The 17,083-nt window shown below is 38.9% G+C and overlaps 1 protein-coding gene across 5 annotated transcripts in view; it reads right to left on the bottom strand.

The window, feature by feature from the left end:
* OFD1 (OFD1 centriole and centriolar satellite protein) overlaps nucleotides 1–17,083 on the bottom strand; it is a 59,267-nt gene that overhangs the window by 18,421 nt on the left and 23,763 nt on the right. For all 5 annotated transcript variants that reach the window (XR_005009554.1, XM_036744227.1, XM_036744228.1 and 2 more), the window contains 3 exons: nucleotides 14,816–15,005; nucleotides 13,212–13,342; nucleotides 985–1,096 (listed from right to left, as the gene is read on the bottom strand). Coding sequence is in view for 4 of the 5 variants with exons in the window: in XM_036744227.1 (XP_036600122.1) it covers nucleotides 985–1,096; nucleotides 13,212–13,342; nucleotides 14,816–15,005 (433 nt within the window). In the remaining variant the exon portion in view is untranslated. The remainder of the gene's footprint in view (nucleotides 1–984; nucleotides 1,097–13,211; nucleotides 13,343–14,815; nucleotides 15,006–17,083) is intronic.

Genomic DNA, 17,083 nt, shown 5'->3' with positions numbered 1-17,083 from the left:
CACAGCTATTGAAACTTTGAGTTAGGATTTGAAATCAGGTCTTCCTAGTAACCAAGTCAAGAGTTCTAACAAGAGGTGGGGAAGCCACGGCCTTCTAGGTCTCTGGGTGCGGCCTTTTGCCTGAGTACAAGTTTTATAGAATAAATCCTTTTATTAAGGGAATTTGTTCTATGAAGTTTGAATTCAGTCTAGGCCATCTAGCTTCTTCATTCTATAGTGGAATGAACTACAGGAAATAAAATAGGTGAGAAACCTATTGCTCCAAAGAGAACAAGAGTCTCACAGTACTACAGGCTAATACTAAGACAATGAAACGATCACGAAGTTGTGTGTGTGGTTTGTCCCTCGTCCTCAAAGAGGACCACAACATCAGAGAGATGATATGACTTACAACTGAATTGGATTTAAGGGAGGGAGGGCTGTGCAAAGTCACCAGCCTCACTTTCTCCTCCCGAGGGGGGAGGGGGAGGGGGGAGGGGGAAGAGGAGAGTAGGAGCTCAGTTGACCAAGTGGAACTGGCCAGCTGGATCTCTACTAGGGCAGCACTCTTAATTAAAATGTACACCACACACATAACCCTAAGGTATTATTATTGCTATTACAATAACCATGTATATACTATGTGTGTAAAAAAGGAATGGACTTTAAAAAAATAAGTTTCCTGACAGCAGTAAAATTACAGATAACAAAGCACTAAATGATGAAATTCCAAATCCCTTAATATATGATAAGGCCCAATCCTGCCTTGCACTAAAGATCAGTACAACATATTACCTTTGTAAAATGCTTCCAAAAGATAAACTACTGCCTGAGGTTAATTACCTGACTTTTTGGCATCTCCCAAAATGGGCAATCTTATTTTCATGAGGGCATATATTTTAGTTGTCCTCTAATCAGACTCATAAAAATACTTAATTGCATTTCAATTAGACAAAGTTTCCTACAAGGAACTTTAAACATTAATCTATAAAGAATTCTTCCAACCTGTTTGGGTTTGCCTAAGTTGTGATTTCAAGTCTCCAATCTGCATATTTAACCTCCTTGTAGAAGCTTCATAATCTAATATCTGGTTCTTCAGGAGCGAACAATGCTCAACCTGCAATAAATAAAGATATATAATAGAAAAATTTCTACCATGCGTGTCTTAATTTTTGCTTTTCTAATGTGGAAGTCGAGTTATTTTCATTTAGAGAAGCCTCTCATTTATACTGGTAATAGTCACTTTATTTAAAAAAACAAAAACAAAAACATGACTTCTACTACCCATGTTACTCATACCAGAAGTACCTGCCCTACTCAGGCCATACAGTTTGTAATCAGGCTTCTTGAGAGGGGAGTCAATAACTTGCAAAAAATAAAGATAGAGCCTGTCTTAAAAGTGCTATTAAAGAAATGGAAAATTTGTGAGTGTTGAATTTTTAAAACATATTGTTCTTTAAGTTTTGACTAAGTGATTATTATTACTAGTACTATTATTATTGCTGTTACGTGACCATAAGAGAGGTTACCTAAATAATATCTAAAAAGGGTGCATGGAGCCAAGATGGCAGAGTAGGGGCAGTCGCTCAGCTGAATTCTCCCAACATTCCCCTCCAAACAGCTTTAAAGTAATGCCACAAATCACATCCTGGAGTAACTAAAGGTCAGGGTGCGCATTTTCCTCGGTAGAGCTCTAGTGGAGGCCCGTCCGGAGCCCACAAATAGTAACGGCAGCAGGAGCAGGAGCAGGTTTGGGAACCCTCAGCCCAGAGAAGGTGAGAGAGTCAAAGGATGAGTCAGAAAGAGATTACAGAGGACCCTCTGCCGGCAAGGGGTATAGCTTTGACTGGCTGGCAATTCTACTGCCCATAAGCAGTTCTGGGCTGCAGTTCCAGGGCACGGACAAGGAAGCAGGAGCCCCGGTCACAGTTACAAGACAAAGGAAGGACTAGCACTTGTGGTGCAGAGGAGCAGGCCTTTCCTGGGTAAAGACCAGAGCACAGACCAGGTGAGCAGTGACCACAACTCTCCTCAGATCACACCACCTTGAAAGTACAGAAAGCTTGTAGAGCCCCAGAACTAGCTCTGAAAATAGCTTCACAAAAAACGCCTGAAGCTGGGCACAGTGCCTTCCCACCCTGCGGTGGGCAGAGCCTAACTTTTACATAAACTTCAAAGTCAAGAAATAGGCAGGAAAAATGAGCAAAGAATTTGACCATAAAACCTACTATGATGGCAAGGATGACCAAGACATAAAGTCCAAAGAAGACAACAATGTGAAAAGTTACCCAGAAAAGCTGCAGAGAAAAATGCTGGGGGCAGAACCAAGGTGATAGAGTAAAAACAAGGACTTGCTTGAGCTCTCCCCCAAATCCCTCTAAACACCTGCACGAAATGACTCCAAACAAATTCTAGCCCCAAAAAACCCACAAAATTACAGCCCAAGATAGCCTGGAAGGTCGATGGGAAGGGTCTATTGCACCAGGCTGGGAGTGGAGCACAGCTCAGGCAGGAGCAGACTGGGCGGAGCAGGCCTCAGGGCATTGCTTCACTGGCTGCTGTGGCAGTTTCTAGACTTCTCAACCCAAAAATGCCAAAGACAACTTAGCACGTCAGTGGGAAAACTCTATTGGACCTGGGTGAGAGGAGGGCACAGTCCGGCCCCAGCCTTGGGGAGGCAGATTTGGCTGCAGTAGCGGCCACAGAGGCAGCAGCAGCTGCTTCCAGAGCTGGTGGCCCACACACAGTGGGGGGATCAAGCAGCTATTCAGAGCAAGACTGCAGGGATCTCTTTGCCGGCACTGAGGCAGGATTCTCTTGCTTTGCCTCTGCTTGGATCTGGGTGGCAGTCCTGGGGTGAGGAGGAGCACTGGCATGGCAGAACTTGTGGCAGCTGTGGAGAGGGAGTCCTCCTCACAGTTCCAACGCACAGACAAGAGCACAGGTCAGAAGACGAGTAAACACCTCTCCTTGGATCATACCACCACAGAAGAATTGAAAATTTACAAATGCTTACAAGTAGCTCTGAAAATAGCTGCACAAAACCCTTGAAGCTTGGGACAGAACACTCTCCACTCTGGAAGCAGAGTCATACCTTGACAAAGAACTCAAAAGTCAAGTAATTGGCTGGGAAAATGAGCAGACAGCATTAAAAGACTCAGACTATAAAACCCTTTGGTGACAAAGAAGGTCAAAACAAACCGCCAGAAGAAGACAACAAAGTCAAGGATCCCACATCAAAAACCTCCAAGAAAAATATGAATTGGTCTCAGGCCATGGAAGAGCTCAAAAAGGATCTGGAAAATCAAGTAAGAGAAGTAGAGGAAAAACAAGGAAAAGAAATGAGAGTGATGCAAGAAAATCATAAAAAACCCGTCAACAGCTTGCTAAAGAAGACCCAAAAAATACTGAACAAAATAACACCTTAAAAATAGACCAACCTAAATGGCAAAAGAGGTCCAAAAAGCCAATGAGAAGAATGCCATAAAAAGCAGAATTAGCCAAATGGAAAAGGAGGTCCAAAAGCTCACCCAAGAAAATAATTCCTTAAAAATTAGAATGGGGCAAATGGAAGCTAATTATTTTATGAGAAATCAAGAAATTATAAAACAGAACCAAAATAATGAAAAAATAGGAGACAATGTGAAATACCTCACTTGAAAAACCACTGATGGGGGTGGGGCCAAATGGCAGCTGGAAAGCGGGGACTTGCTTAAGCTCTCCCCCTAGGTCCCTCCAAACACCTGTGAAAAATGACTGCAAACAAATTCTAGAGCTGCAGAACCCAGGAAACAGCAGAAGGAAGCAGGTCTCCAGCCCAGGACAGCCTGAATGGTTGCTACAAAGGGTCTATTGCATGGCTCTGGGAGCGGAGCACAGCCCAACATTGGCCAAGCCAGGACCAACCAGATGGGGAGTTGGGCAGAGCAGGCTGTAGGACCTTGAATCACTGAGTACCACAAATGCCAAAGACAACAGAGCAGGTTGGTGGGAAAACTGCTGGATCAGAGTGAGAGCGGTCAGCCCCAGCCCTGGGGGCAGTGGAGGTGGGGCAGTGTGCGGTGGGCTGCAGCAGTAGGAAGCTCCTGCAGTGTCTTCCAGAGCTCCAGTGTCAGCTGCTTCTGGCCCCAGGCCCACCTGGTAGGAGGAATTAAGCAGTGGATCAGAGCCAGAGTGCAGGGCTTGCTTTATCCTGCTTGAATCTGGGTCGTGGCCCTGGTTGGTGGTTCTTGGGGGAGGAGGAACATTGCTGTGACACAGCCTGCTGTGACGGTGGAGTAGAAGAAGTTCTGAAAACAGCAGCGCAAGGCCCCTAAAGCTTGGGACAAAGCACTCTCCACTCTGAAAGTAGTCATAACCTGACAAAAAGCTCAAGGGTCAAGTAGTTGGCTGGGAACATGAGCAGGCAGTGAAAAAGGACTCAGAGTCAGAATTTAGAATCTTTTTTTTGGTGACAAAGAAGATCAAAACATATAGCCAGAAGAAGTCAACAAAGTCAAAGAGCCTATATCAAAAGCCTCCAAGAAAAATATGTACTGTTCTCAGGCCATGGAAGAGCTCAAAAAGCATTTGGAGAAGCAAGTAAGAGAAGTAGAGGAAAAATTGGGAAGAGAAATGAGAGCGATGCAAGAAAATCATGAAAAACAAGTCAACAATGTGCTAAAAGAGACCCAAAAAATAATGAAGAAAACAACACCTTAAAAAATACACTAACCCAAATGGCAAAAGAGCTCCAAAATGCCAATGAGGAAAAGAATGCCTTGAAAGGCAGAATTAGTCAAATGGAAAAGGAGGTCCAAAAGACTACTGAAGGAAATACAACCTTAAAAATTAGATTGGAGCAAGTGGAAATTAGTAACTTTGTGAGAAACAGAGAATAGATCCAGGAGAGGAAATTTAAAAATTACTGGACTACCTGAAAGCCATGATCAAAAAAAGAGCCTGGATATCATCTTTCAAGAAATTATCAAGGAAAACCGTCCTGACATTCTAGAACCAGAGGGTAAAACAGAAATTGAAAGAATTAACCTATTGCCTCTATGAAAGTCATCTATTTTATTGAAAATCCTTATTTTGCCCAGGAGCATTATACTCAGTTTTGCTGGATAGGTGATTTTTGGTTTTAATCCTAGCTCCTTTGACCTCTGGAACATCATATTCCAAGCCCTTCGATCCCTTAACGTAGAAGCTGCTAAATCTTTTGTTATCCTGATTGTGTTTCCACAATACTCAAATTGTTTCTTTCTGGCTGCTTGCAGGATTTTCTCTTTGACATGGAACTCTGGAATTTGTTGACAATATTCCTAGGGGTTTTCTTTTTGGGATCTTTTTCAAGAGGCAATCAGTGGATTCTTTCAATTTCTATTTTACCCTCTGGTTCTAGAATATCAGGGCAGTTTTCCTTAATTTCTTGAAAGATGATGTCTAGGCTTTTTTTTGATCATGGCTTTCAGGTAGTCCAGTAATTTTTAAACTCTCTCTCCTGTACCTATTCTCCAGGTCAGTGATTTCTCCAATGAGATATTTCACATTGTCTTCCATTTTTTCAATCTTTTGGTTCTGTTTTATAATTTCTTGATTTCTCATGAAGTCACTAGCTTCCACTTGCTCCATTCTAATTTTTAAGGCTGTTATTTTTTTCAGTGGTCTTTTGGACCTCCTTTTCCATTTGGCTATATCTGCCTTTTAAGGCATTCTTCCCCTCATTAGCTTTTTGGACCTCTTTTGCCATTTGGGTTAATCTATTTTTAAGGTGTTATTTTCTTTCATATTTTTTGGGTCATTGACTTGTTTTTCATGATTTCTTGCATCCCTCTCATTTCTCTTCCCAATTTTTCCTCTACTTCTCTTACTTGCTTTTCCAAATGTTTTTTGAGTTCTTCCATGGCCTGAGACCAATTCATATTTTTCTTGGAGGCTTTTGATGTAGGATCTTTGACTTTGTTGACTTCTTCTGGCCATATGTTTCGATCTTGTCACCCAAAAAAGATTCTACAGTCTGAGTCTTTTTACTCTGCCTGCTCATTTTCCCAGCCAAATTGCTTAACTTTTGAGCATTTAGTCAGATTATGACTGCTTTCAGAGTGGAGACTGCTTTGTCCCAAGCTTCAGAGGTTTTGCACTGCTGTTGTCAGAACTACTTCTCTTCTGAGGCGGTACGATGCTCCTCTTCTGGGCCTGTGTTCTGGTCTTTGAGTGCAGGCACTCCTTTCTGCTATTTAACTACCAAGAGGACTTCCTCCCCACAGTCACTGAAAGCTCTGCCACACCAGAGCTCCTCTTCCCCCAAGAACTGCCAACTAGGACTGTGACCCAGATCTATGCCTCTGTGCTAGCAAAGTGCTCCCTACACTCCTGCTCTGATCTGCTGCTTGATTCCTCCCACTGTGTGGGCCATGGACTGTGGAAGCAGCTGCTGTTGGAGCTCTGGAAGCAGCTGCCAGAGCAGCTGTGGCCGCCCACCACCCTGGGGGCTGGGGCAAGACCACATCCTTCTCTTACCCAGATCCAGTAGTTTTCCCACTGACCTGCTCTGTTGTTTTCGGTGTTTGTGGGTTGAGGAGTCTGGTAACTCCCACAACTCAGTGATTCAGGGACCTGAGGTCTGCTCCACCCGGTCTACTCCGGCCTGGTCTCTCCTAGCACAGCCCGCACTAGGCTGCACTCAGTTCCCAGCATGGTGCGACCCTTCCTAGCGACCATCGAGGCAGTCTTGGGCTGGAGACTTGTTTCCCTCTGTTATTTCACGGGTTCTCTAGCTCTAGAATTTGTTTAGAGTCATTTTTTTACAGGTGTTTGGAGGGATTTGGGGGAGAGTGAGTCCCTGTTTTCAAGCTGCCATCTTCGCTCCACCCCCTATAGATCCCCCCAATAGCCTCTTGAAGAAGATGCCAAAAGGAAAACTCCTAGGAGTATTGTAGCCAAATTCCAGAGTTCCCAGGTCAAGGACAAAATATTGCAAGCAGCCAGAAAGAAACAATTCAAGTATTGTGGAAACACAATCAGAACATGAGATCAGCAGTTTCTACATTAAGGGACCAAAGGGCTTGGAATATGATATTCCAGAGGTCAAAGGAGCTAGGATTAAAACCAAGAATCACCTACCTAGCAAAACTAATGGATATTCAATGAAATAGAGGACTTTCAATCATTCTTGATGAAAAGACCAAAGCTGAATAGAAAATTTGACTTTCAAATACAATAGTTGAGAGAAGCATGCAAAGGTAAACAGGAAAGAGAAATTGTAAGGGACTTGTTGAACTGTTCTCAGTGTCAGGGTACTTGAAGGGAATATATACATATAAACAGAGGGCACAGGGTGAATTGAATATGAAGGGATGACATCTAAAAAATAAAATTAAGGGGTGAGAGAGGACTATATTGGGAGAAGGAGAAAAGTAAAGACAGAATGGAGTAAATTATCTCACATAAAAGAGGCAAGAAAAAGCTGTTATAATTGAATGGAAGGTAAAAGGGAATGAGTGAACCTTAGTCCCATCAGATTAGGCTTAAGGAAGGAATAACATACACACTCAATTGGGTATCTCACTGTACAGGAAAGTAGGGGGGAACGGGATAAGGGTTGGTGGGATGATAGAAAGGAGGGTAGATTGGGAGAGGGGGTAGTCAGAAGCAAACAGTTTTGAAAAAGGACAGGGTCAAAGGAGAAAATAGAATAAATGGGGGACAGGATAGGATGGAGGAAAATATAGTCTTTCACAACGACTATTATGGAAGTCTTTTGTTTAACAACACATGTATAACCTATATCAAACTGCTTGCCTTCTCAATAAGGGTGGGTGGGGAGGGAAGAAGGGAGAGAATTTGGAACTCAAAGGTTTAAAAACAAATGTTAAAAAAAAAAAAAAAGAAAAATGCTATTTGCACCTAAACCCAAAAAGAATTTCTGGAAGAGTTAAAGAAAAAATTAAGAGTGTTAGAGAAAAAATTGGGAATAGAATGAGTGATGAAAAAAATTATGAAAAGAGAACTAACAGCATGGTAAAAGAAGCACAGTTAGGTGGTGCAATGGATATAGTACCAGGGCTGAAGTCAGGAAAACTAATTTTCCTAAGTTCAAATCTGTCCTCAAACACTTACTAGCTATGCGACCCTGCGGCAAGTCATTTAAGCCTATTTGCCTTAGTTTTCTCATCTGTAAAATGAGCTGGAGAAAGAAATGGCAAACTCCTTCAGGATTTTTGCCTAGAAAACACCAAATGAGATTACAAAGAGTCACACATGATTGAACAATACAGGCATAAAAGAGGCGCAAAAAATATTGAAGAAAATAACACCTTAAAAAAACAGACCTGGGCAATTAAAAGAACTCCTTAAAAAGCAAAATTGGCCAAATGTAAAATGATACACAAGTCTCACTGAAGAAAAAAATGACTCCTTAAAAATTAGATTTGGGCAGGTGGAAGTTAATGACTCCATCAGAAACCAAGAAACAATAAAACAAAGTCAAAAGAATGAAAAAATGGAAGAAAATGTAAAATTTCTCACTGGAAAAACAACTGACCTGGAAAATAGACCAAGGAGAGAGAATTTTAAAATTATTGAACCACCAGAAAGTCATAATCAAAGAAAGGGCCTAGACACTATATTTCAAGAAATTATGAAGGTAACCTCCCCTGATCTTAGATTCAGAGGGTCAAAGAGAAATGGAAACAATCTACTGATCACCTCCTAAAAGAGATCCCAAAATGAAAACACCCAGGAATATTGTACTTAAATACTTCGAACAGCCAGAAAGAAACTATTCAAATATCTTAGAGCCACAACCAGGATCACACAAAATTCAGCAGCTTCCATGTTAAAGGAGGGTATACAATATGATATTCTGGAAGGCAAAGTAGCTAGGATCAAGAAGCAAAATTGAGTGCTTCTTGGGAAAAAAATGGATACTTAATGAAATTGAAGACTTTTAAGCATCCCTGATGAAAAGGGTAGAGCTGAATAAATAATATGACAGTCAAACTACAAGAGATAAAAAGCTAAATATGATAGAGTAAGCATAAGACACTCAAAGTGAAACTGTTTATATTCCTATATGAGAAGATGATACATGTAACTCCTGAAAACTTTATCATTTATTAGGGCAATTAAAAAAAGTTTCACCATAGGAGACTGAAATACTAAAGCAGGAAATCCAATGATAATTGGAACAACAGGCAAGTTTGTCCGTGGAGTACAAAATGAAGCAGGGCTGAGACTAATAGAGTTTTATCAAGATAACTCCCTAGTCATTAACACTTTTTAAGAACCCAAAAGGCAACTCTACATATGGACATCACTAGATGATCAATACAGATATCAGACTGATTATATACTTTGCAACCAAAGGTGGAGAAGCTCTATATAGTCAGTTAAAACAAGATCTGGAGCTGTCTATGACTCAGATCATGAGCTTCTTATTGCAAAATTCAGATAAACTGAAGAAGGTAGGGAAAATCATCAGACCCTATAAGGTATAACCTAAATGACATCCCTTGTGAATACGAAACAGAGGTGACAAATAGATTTAAGGGATTACATAGAATACCTTAAGAACTACAGACAGAGGTTCACAACATTGTACAGGAGGTAGCAAAGAAAAAAATTCAATAGAAAAAGAAGACCAAAAAGCAAAATGGCTGTCTGATGAGGCTTTACAAACAGCTGAAAGAAGGAAATTATAAGGAGAAAGGGAAAGATAAATCCAACTGAATGTAAAATTCTAGAAAATAGCAAGGAAAGATAAGGTTTTCTTAAATGCAAAGAAATGGAAGAAAACAATAGAATGAGAAAGACAAGAGATCTCTTTAAGAAAATTAGAAACATGAAGTGAATGTTTCAGGCAAAAATGGGCATGATAAAAGACAAAAAATGTTAGGAATTTAATAGAAGCAGAAGAGATTAAAAAGAGATAGCAAGAAGACACGAAAGAACTATACAAGAAAGATCTTAACATCACAGATAACCACTATGGTGTTGCTACTGATCTAGAGATATTCTGGAGAATAAAGTCAAATGAGGCTTAGGAAGCACTGCTAACAATAAGGCAATGCCAAGGGATGTTCAAATATCAGAACAATCACATTCATTTCATGCGCCAGCAAGGTTATGCTTAAGATTCTGCAAGCTAGGCTTCAGCAATATGTGAACTGAGAATTACCAGAAGAGCAGGCTGCTTTTCAAGGAAGCAGAGGAACTAGAGACCAAATTGCCAACATTAAGTGAGATTATGGAAAAAGCAAGGGAGTTCCGGAAAAACATCACTTCTACTTCACTGACAACTCTAAAGCCTTTTGCTGTGTGGATCACAACAAAATGTGGCAAGTCCTTAAAGAGATGGGAGTAGTGAATCATCTTGCTTACCTCCTGAGGAACCTGTGTGCAGGCCAAGAAGCAACAGTGAGAATCAAACATGGAACAACCCATTGGTTGAAAACTGGAAAAGGAGTCAGGGCTATATATTGTTACCTTATTATATGCAGAGTACATCATGTGAAATGCCAGGCTGGATGGATCAAAAGCTGGAATTAAGGTTTCTGGAAGAAATGTCAACAATCTTAGATATGCAGATTATATCAACTCTTATGGCAGAAAGTAAAGAATTAAGAAGCCTCTTGATCAGGATGAAAGAGGAGAGTATAAAAGTTGGCTCGAAGCTTAACCTCAAAAAAAACTAACATCTTGGCAACTCCTGGCAAATAGAGGGAGGAGAAATGGAAGCAGTGTCAGATTTTATATTCCTGGATTCAAAGATCACTGCAGATGGCAACTACACCCATGAAATTAAAAGACACTTGCTCCTTGGAAGGAAAGGTATGAATCTGGACAGCACGCTAAAAAGCAGAGACATCACCTTGCCAACAAAGATCCATGTAGTCAAAGCAATGGTTTTACCAATAGCAATGTACGGCTGTGAGAGTTGGGCTATAAGGAAAGCTGAGTGCTACAGAATCAATGCTTTTGAATTGTGGTTCTGTAGAAGACTTTTGACAATCCCATGGACAGCAAGGAGATCGAATCAGTCAATGGTTAAAGAAATTAGTTTAGGCTATTCACTGAAAGGTCAAATACTGTTGGTTACATAAGGCGAAGACAGGATTCACTGGAAAAGATCCTGAAGTTAGGAGAGGATGAAGGCAAAAAGAAAAGGGGATGGCAAAAGAAGAGATGGATAGAAGATGAGCTAGCCACATACTATCACGGAAACAACAAATATAAACTTGGACAGACTTCGAAAGATAGTGGAGGAGAGGAGGGCCTGCCAAGATGGTCCATGGGGTCAAGAAGAGTTGGAAATGACTGAACAACAACAGAAAGTGTTTACATAGACAGGGGGCTGATTATGTTGAAATGATCTCCCCCAAAAATGAAAAAGTGAGAAAGGGTGATGTACTGGGAGAAGGGGGGAGAGGTAGAACGGAGAAAATTTTCTCACAAAGGTGCACAAGGAAGAGTTTTACAAGGAAAGGGAAAATGGTGGTGGACAATGCTTGAACCTCACTCTCATCAGAATTGGTTCAAAGAGGGAAGATTACATATTCAAGCTCAGTTGTGTATAGAAATATAACTTACCCCATAGGGAAATGAGAGAGTTGAGAGATAAGAAAAGGAAGGAAGAGGAATAATAAAAGAGAGGGCAGATTGTGGGAGGTAGTGGTTAGAAGTAAAATAAGACTTTTGAGAACGGACAAGATAAAAAGAGGGGGGAGGGGAAGAAAGGGGGGAAGAAGGACGGGGCGGGGAGGGAGAGAGAGAGAGCAAGAAACAAATGAGATGGGATGGATGGAAATACAGTTAGTAATCATAATTGTGAATGGGATGAGCTCACCCATAAAATCAAAGCAGATAGCAGAACAGATTAGAAACCAGATTCCAACAATATGTTGTTCACAAGAGAAACACTTAAAACAAAAAGACACACACAGAGTTAAAATAAAGGGCTGGATCAGAATTTCAGCTGTACTGGAAAAAAAAAAGGCAGGGAAAACAATCATGATCTCAGACAAGGCAAAAGCAAAGACAGACCTAATTAGAGGAGATAATCAGGGAAACTACATTATGATAAAAGGTACCATATTTTTACAGCATGTTTCTCTGATAAAGATCTCATCTTTCAAATATACACTGAGTATAGAACTGAGTCAAATTTATAAAAATAAGAGCCATTCCCTGACTGATAAATGGTCAAAGGATATAAACAGGCAGTTTTCAGAAGAAGTAATTAAAGCTATCTATAGTCATATGAAAAAAATGCTCTAAATCACTATTGATTAGAGAAAGGCAAATTAAAACAACTTTGAGGTACCACTTCACATCTATCAGAAATGATAAATACTAGAAGGGATGAGGAAAAAAGAGGTACTAATGAACTGCTCGTGGAGTAGTGAACAGGTCCAACTATTCTGGAGAAAAATTTGTAACTAGGCCCAAAGGGCTATAAAACTTTGCATACACGTACCCTCTGACCCATCAATATCATTACTAGGTCTATAACCCAAAGAGACCAAAGAAAAAGAAAAAGGACCTTTATATACAAAAATATTTATAGCGGCTCCTTTTGTGGTGGCAAAGAATTGGAAATGGATTAGGGAATAGCTGACTTGTTATGACATATAATTGTGATGAAATACTACTGTGTTATAAGAAATGATGAGGGGGTGGTTTCAGAAAAACATATGAACCGATGCAAAGTGAAATGAGAATACTGTTTACGGTAACGACAATGTTGTAATGATGATCCACAGTGAAAGACTTGGCTACTCTGATCAATACAATGATCCAAGACAATTCCAAAGGACTCATGATGAAAAAAATGCTATCCACCTCCAGAGAGAGAATTGATGAATGAACTCTGAGTTCAAATTGAAGTATAATTTTCTCACTTTAATTTTTTTGCTTTTTTTGAAATATAGCTAATATGGGAATAATTTTCATGATTTGACATGAATAATTGATATCTTATTGCTTTGCCTTCTCAGTGAGTAGGAGAGGTATGGGAGGATGGGAGAGAATTTGGAACTCAAAATTTAAAAAGAAAAAAAACTTTAAAATAAATAATACAAATGTTTAAAAATAACTAGGAATGAAACCTTTTACATAAATTCTTTTCTTTTAAAAATACACAAGGATATTCTTTACAACAGATTGATTTGAGCCATGTTTATATGCCTACAACACATGTAAAGAAATGTCATTATACTTTAAATAACAAAAGAAATGAGAGCAAAAGTCACCTCGTTTTGAAGCCGTTTTTCCAGGGCTTGTTTTTCAGCCTCAAACTCCTTCTGTTCAAGCTTTCTTGTATTTTCTGCTTTCTGTGATTCTTTCTGTAAAGCTATGAACTCAGCTGATGGCTGGGTAGATCCTGTAGTAATAAAAAAATTCTAGTCACTATAGTCAAAATTTGTTTATTTCACTTAAAAGAAATCCACATTATACAACTCGCATAATATACTTTGCACAAAGAAGTAATCCAGTAAGTTTGCCATATGTCATAAGATTGCTTATGACAGTACTGACCCTATTAAATAAAACACCCTCCTGATTTCGAAACCTTAGAAATTAATGAACATCTACCAAATTCACTTGAAAATATATTTTAGGTGTATATCAAAAAATTGCTTTCTAATTTTGCTTTCAAAAACTTCAAGAAGCCTCTGAATGACTGCAGTAGTAATCTGTCTAGCTGTTCTAGGTCTAGCCTGACATGTTTTAACTCTTTCTTGCCCAACTTTCCCTCCACACCCTCTACCCTTCCCAGAACAATGTTAATCTTTTTAAAGTTGTTGATAGTTTAGCAACATTAGCTATTATTTAACTTTAGGCAGGACTCTATGAAGCCACTGAACTAGAGAGAAAGGGGCATGACACAATACAGGAAATATTTCCTCTTTAGACTAACAACTGAGTTTGGAATCATTTGAAACAAATTATTTTGGAAAATCAAAATTCCTTCATGTAGTATAATTAACTAAAAACCACATAAGTCATCAAGCTTCATGGCTTCAATATTGTAATTCTTATCTCCTATACATCTTTAAGGGAGGCATAAAATCCTGCAAGTCATATAGTTTAATAGACACTTAATTCACTGCCATTCATTTAACTAATCTTTATTAAGTGCCTGGGGAGGGGAGAAGAAAACAAGCATTTATTAAGCACCTGGTATGTGCTAAGCTCTTTAAAAATATTATCTCATTTGCAATGCAATATGCTGGCCCTGGAGATGTATTAATACAACATTTAGACTAACTGTCTAATGACGGCTACACAGGAATTCCCATGTGACTGCTTCATTTTTATCAATATGAGGACAGTCGCAGTTCCAAAGGAATCAGCATATAGTTTGCATTAATGAAGAAAGAAAGAATACTAATCTTTCTCTAGGCTAATCAAAATCTAATAAAAAGTTAATTCTTTATGATTTAAAAATTTTTATGTCAAAATATTGCTTGCATGACACAATTAACTTCAACTATTAACACTATTCATTTTGCAAAAGGCAAATGGAAGCAACAAAACCACACATCATTAAATAATTTAACAAAAGAATTTTCCTTAAAATTTACATTAATTTCACAAGTGCAGTAAAGCTTCTTAATTGTTAGTTATATGCTCAAATTCTCAAAAGGACCTATGATTTCATCAATGTCAGTGTTTCCAATGATGCAGATAGCAACCTATCCATTTCTGTTCATCCTATGCAACTCTTGTTCATTATCTTCCCATAATTTCACCTCAATTATATAGTTATAAACCACCCAAGTTATAAAATGATTATATAGTTCTCATTCAATATGAATTCTGTGACTGCGGAACTGAAACAGATATTTCATACTTCTTTGAAGTTGCATGTTTTCATTTCTAATCTCTTCCATTTGTTGTTTAAGTAATTTATTTTGTGCCTGAAGCTCCAGTCTCTCTTCTTTTAAAAGCAGATAATCAGTAGTATCTTTAAGTTTTTCAGTCAGCAACTGGTTTTGTTTTGTTACTAATAAAATCTGTCCTTTGAGAGAATCCAATTCAAGCTGCAAGAAACAGAAGATATATTTGGACAAAAGATACTGAGTTGTGTAATGTTTAATAAAATTGACAAAAAAAGAGAGTAGGATGAATAAGGCAGGCCTAAAGCTTGGCTATGTCACCATGGATCCAAGGACTTAGGATTCCATAAAATATTTATAGACAGCTTACCCAGCGGTGATCAAGCGCAGAAAAAAATACTCTCAATCACAGTATAAAGCTACTGTATTACCTTACAAGTAGAACTGTAACAGTCAGATAAGATACTTGTCTTACATAAATGGGATTCCCTTCCCAGCTAGGAAACTTAATTACATATCATATTATTTAATAAATACAGAACCAAAATAGAGGAAATCTGATGTCCATATTTTCATCAATCTGTGATAGCTTGATGAAACATCCTCCTTTTCACTGTAAGCTATGCCAGACATAAAGGAGGTAGAGGATAACTACCTGTCCTGGAGAAACTCTTACTCTCCAGGGGTCCTTTTTCTACATTCCATAGTAACAATCAAAGCATTCCATTTGACTTTGTGATTTCAGGGTACTTTCCATTTATCACGATTTCTAGGTTTACTGTTTATTTGAGATGTATTAAAATGATCTACAAGGATATAGACAGAGTGATTTCAAATCACACTATAAAATGGCTACATCAATTCAATAAAATTTTTAAAACTTTTATTCCATGCCTACTATGTGCCAAGATTGGCATATAAGTAGAAGCTAGGCAAACAAAGGCAAAATGAAAATAGTACCTGAGAGTTTCAAAAAAAACCTGGGAAGACTTCTATGAACTGATAGAAAGAGAAGTGACCAGAGCGATTCACACAATGCTGTAAAAACTAACTTTGAAAGACTTGAGAACTTTGATCAATGTATCAATCAAGATTCTAGAGCACAGATCATGAAGCATGTTACCTACATCTTGACAGAGAAGCCATAAGACTCAAGATGAAGAATGAGATGTGGTTTTGGACATAACCAATATGCAGATTTGTTTTCTGTGACTATGTATATTTGTAACTTTTAAAAATTTCTCTTCTTTTTTTCCCCAGTGGAAGGGGAGAAAGGAAAACAAAAATTTATTAATTGAAAAAATAAAATTTTTAGGTCCCTTGTGTTCAGGAAGTTTGTACTCTGTGTAAAAGCAACATGTACAACAATAATACAAAGTAATTTCCAAGAGGCAAAGGGAAAGTGCTATAATGTAGGAACATTAGGAAGGCTTTAAGGTGGCACTGAAGCTGAGCCCTAAATAAAAGGTAGGGATTCCAAGAGATAGTGATTAGTAGAGAAAGCATTAAGTATACTCACGAAAAGGTACTGAGACAAAGAAATGCTGTGTACGAGAGATAGCAAGTAGGTCTATGTGGTGTCTATGACAGGGAGTAATAGGAAAAAAGTCTGGAAAGAAAGGGTGCAATTGTATTTTATTCTAGATAAAAAGGGTACAATTGAAACTTCTTTAGCAAGGGAGTGACAGTTATATCTATGCATTAGAAATCTATTCTGGGGAGATTTCTTATAGACAACCAAGCTTATCCATAGTTTCATTTGAATGAGCTTCAAAAAAGGTGTCCTTTCAGTAACCTGTCAAAACTCTCTTGTTCACTACTTTTCTTATTCTAGAACATTGGAACCTTTTTATTTCTGGCTCACTTCTACTCAGTGAGACAAACAGTAGTGCCTCTGCTGTAGAATGTCAACTCAGTTTCACCCAGAAGTAGCTATGGGCCCAAAAGGAACAGATCAATAAATCCCAAATAATAACACAAAAATTGTCCCTACAATAGTTCTGTTGAAGGCACCAACATTCTTCCAGGCTTCCAAGGTTCATACCGCAGCACTACCTTTAGAGTTAAAACTTTCCTCACCCCAAATATCCATTCAATTGCCAAATCATGCTGCTGCTACATCTTTCAGATCTAACCCCTTCTCTAGACTCTGGCCACTGCCCTAGTTGAGGTCCTCTTCATCTCATCTCTGGATTACTATGACAGCCTCTTAACTGGACTTCCTGCTTCTTAATACTTCAGTTTATCCTATATACTACTACTAAGGGAGTTTCCTTAAGTAC

Source organism: Trichosurus vulpecula, chromosome 2 (genome assembly GCF_011100635.1).
Source record: "Trichosurus vulpecula isolate mTriVul1 chromosome 2, mTriVul1.pri, whole genome shotgun sequence".
Lineage (NCBI taxonomy): Eukaryota > Metazoa > Chordata > Mammalia > Diprotodontia > Phalangeridae > Trichosurus > Trichosurus vulpecula.
This window is presented reverse-complemented; position numbering and strand designations above follow the sequence as displayed.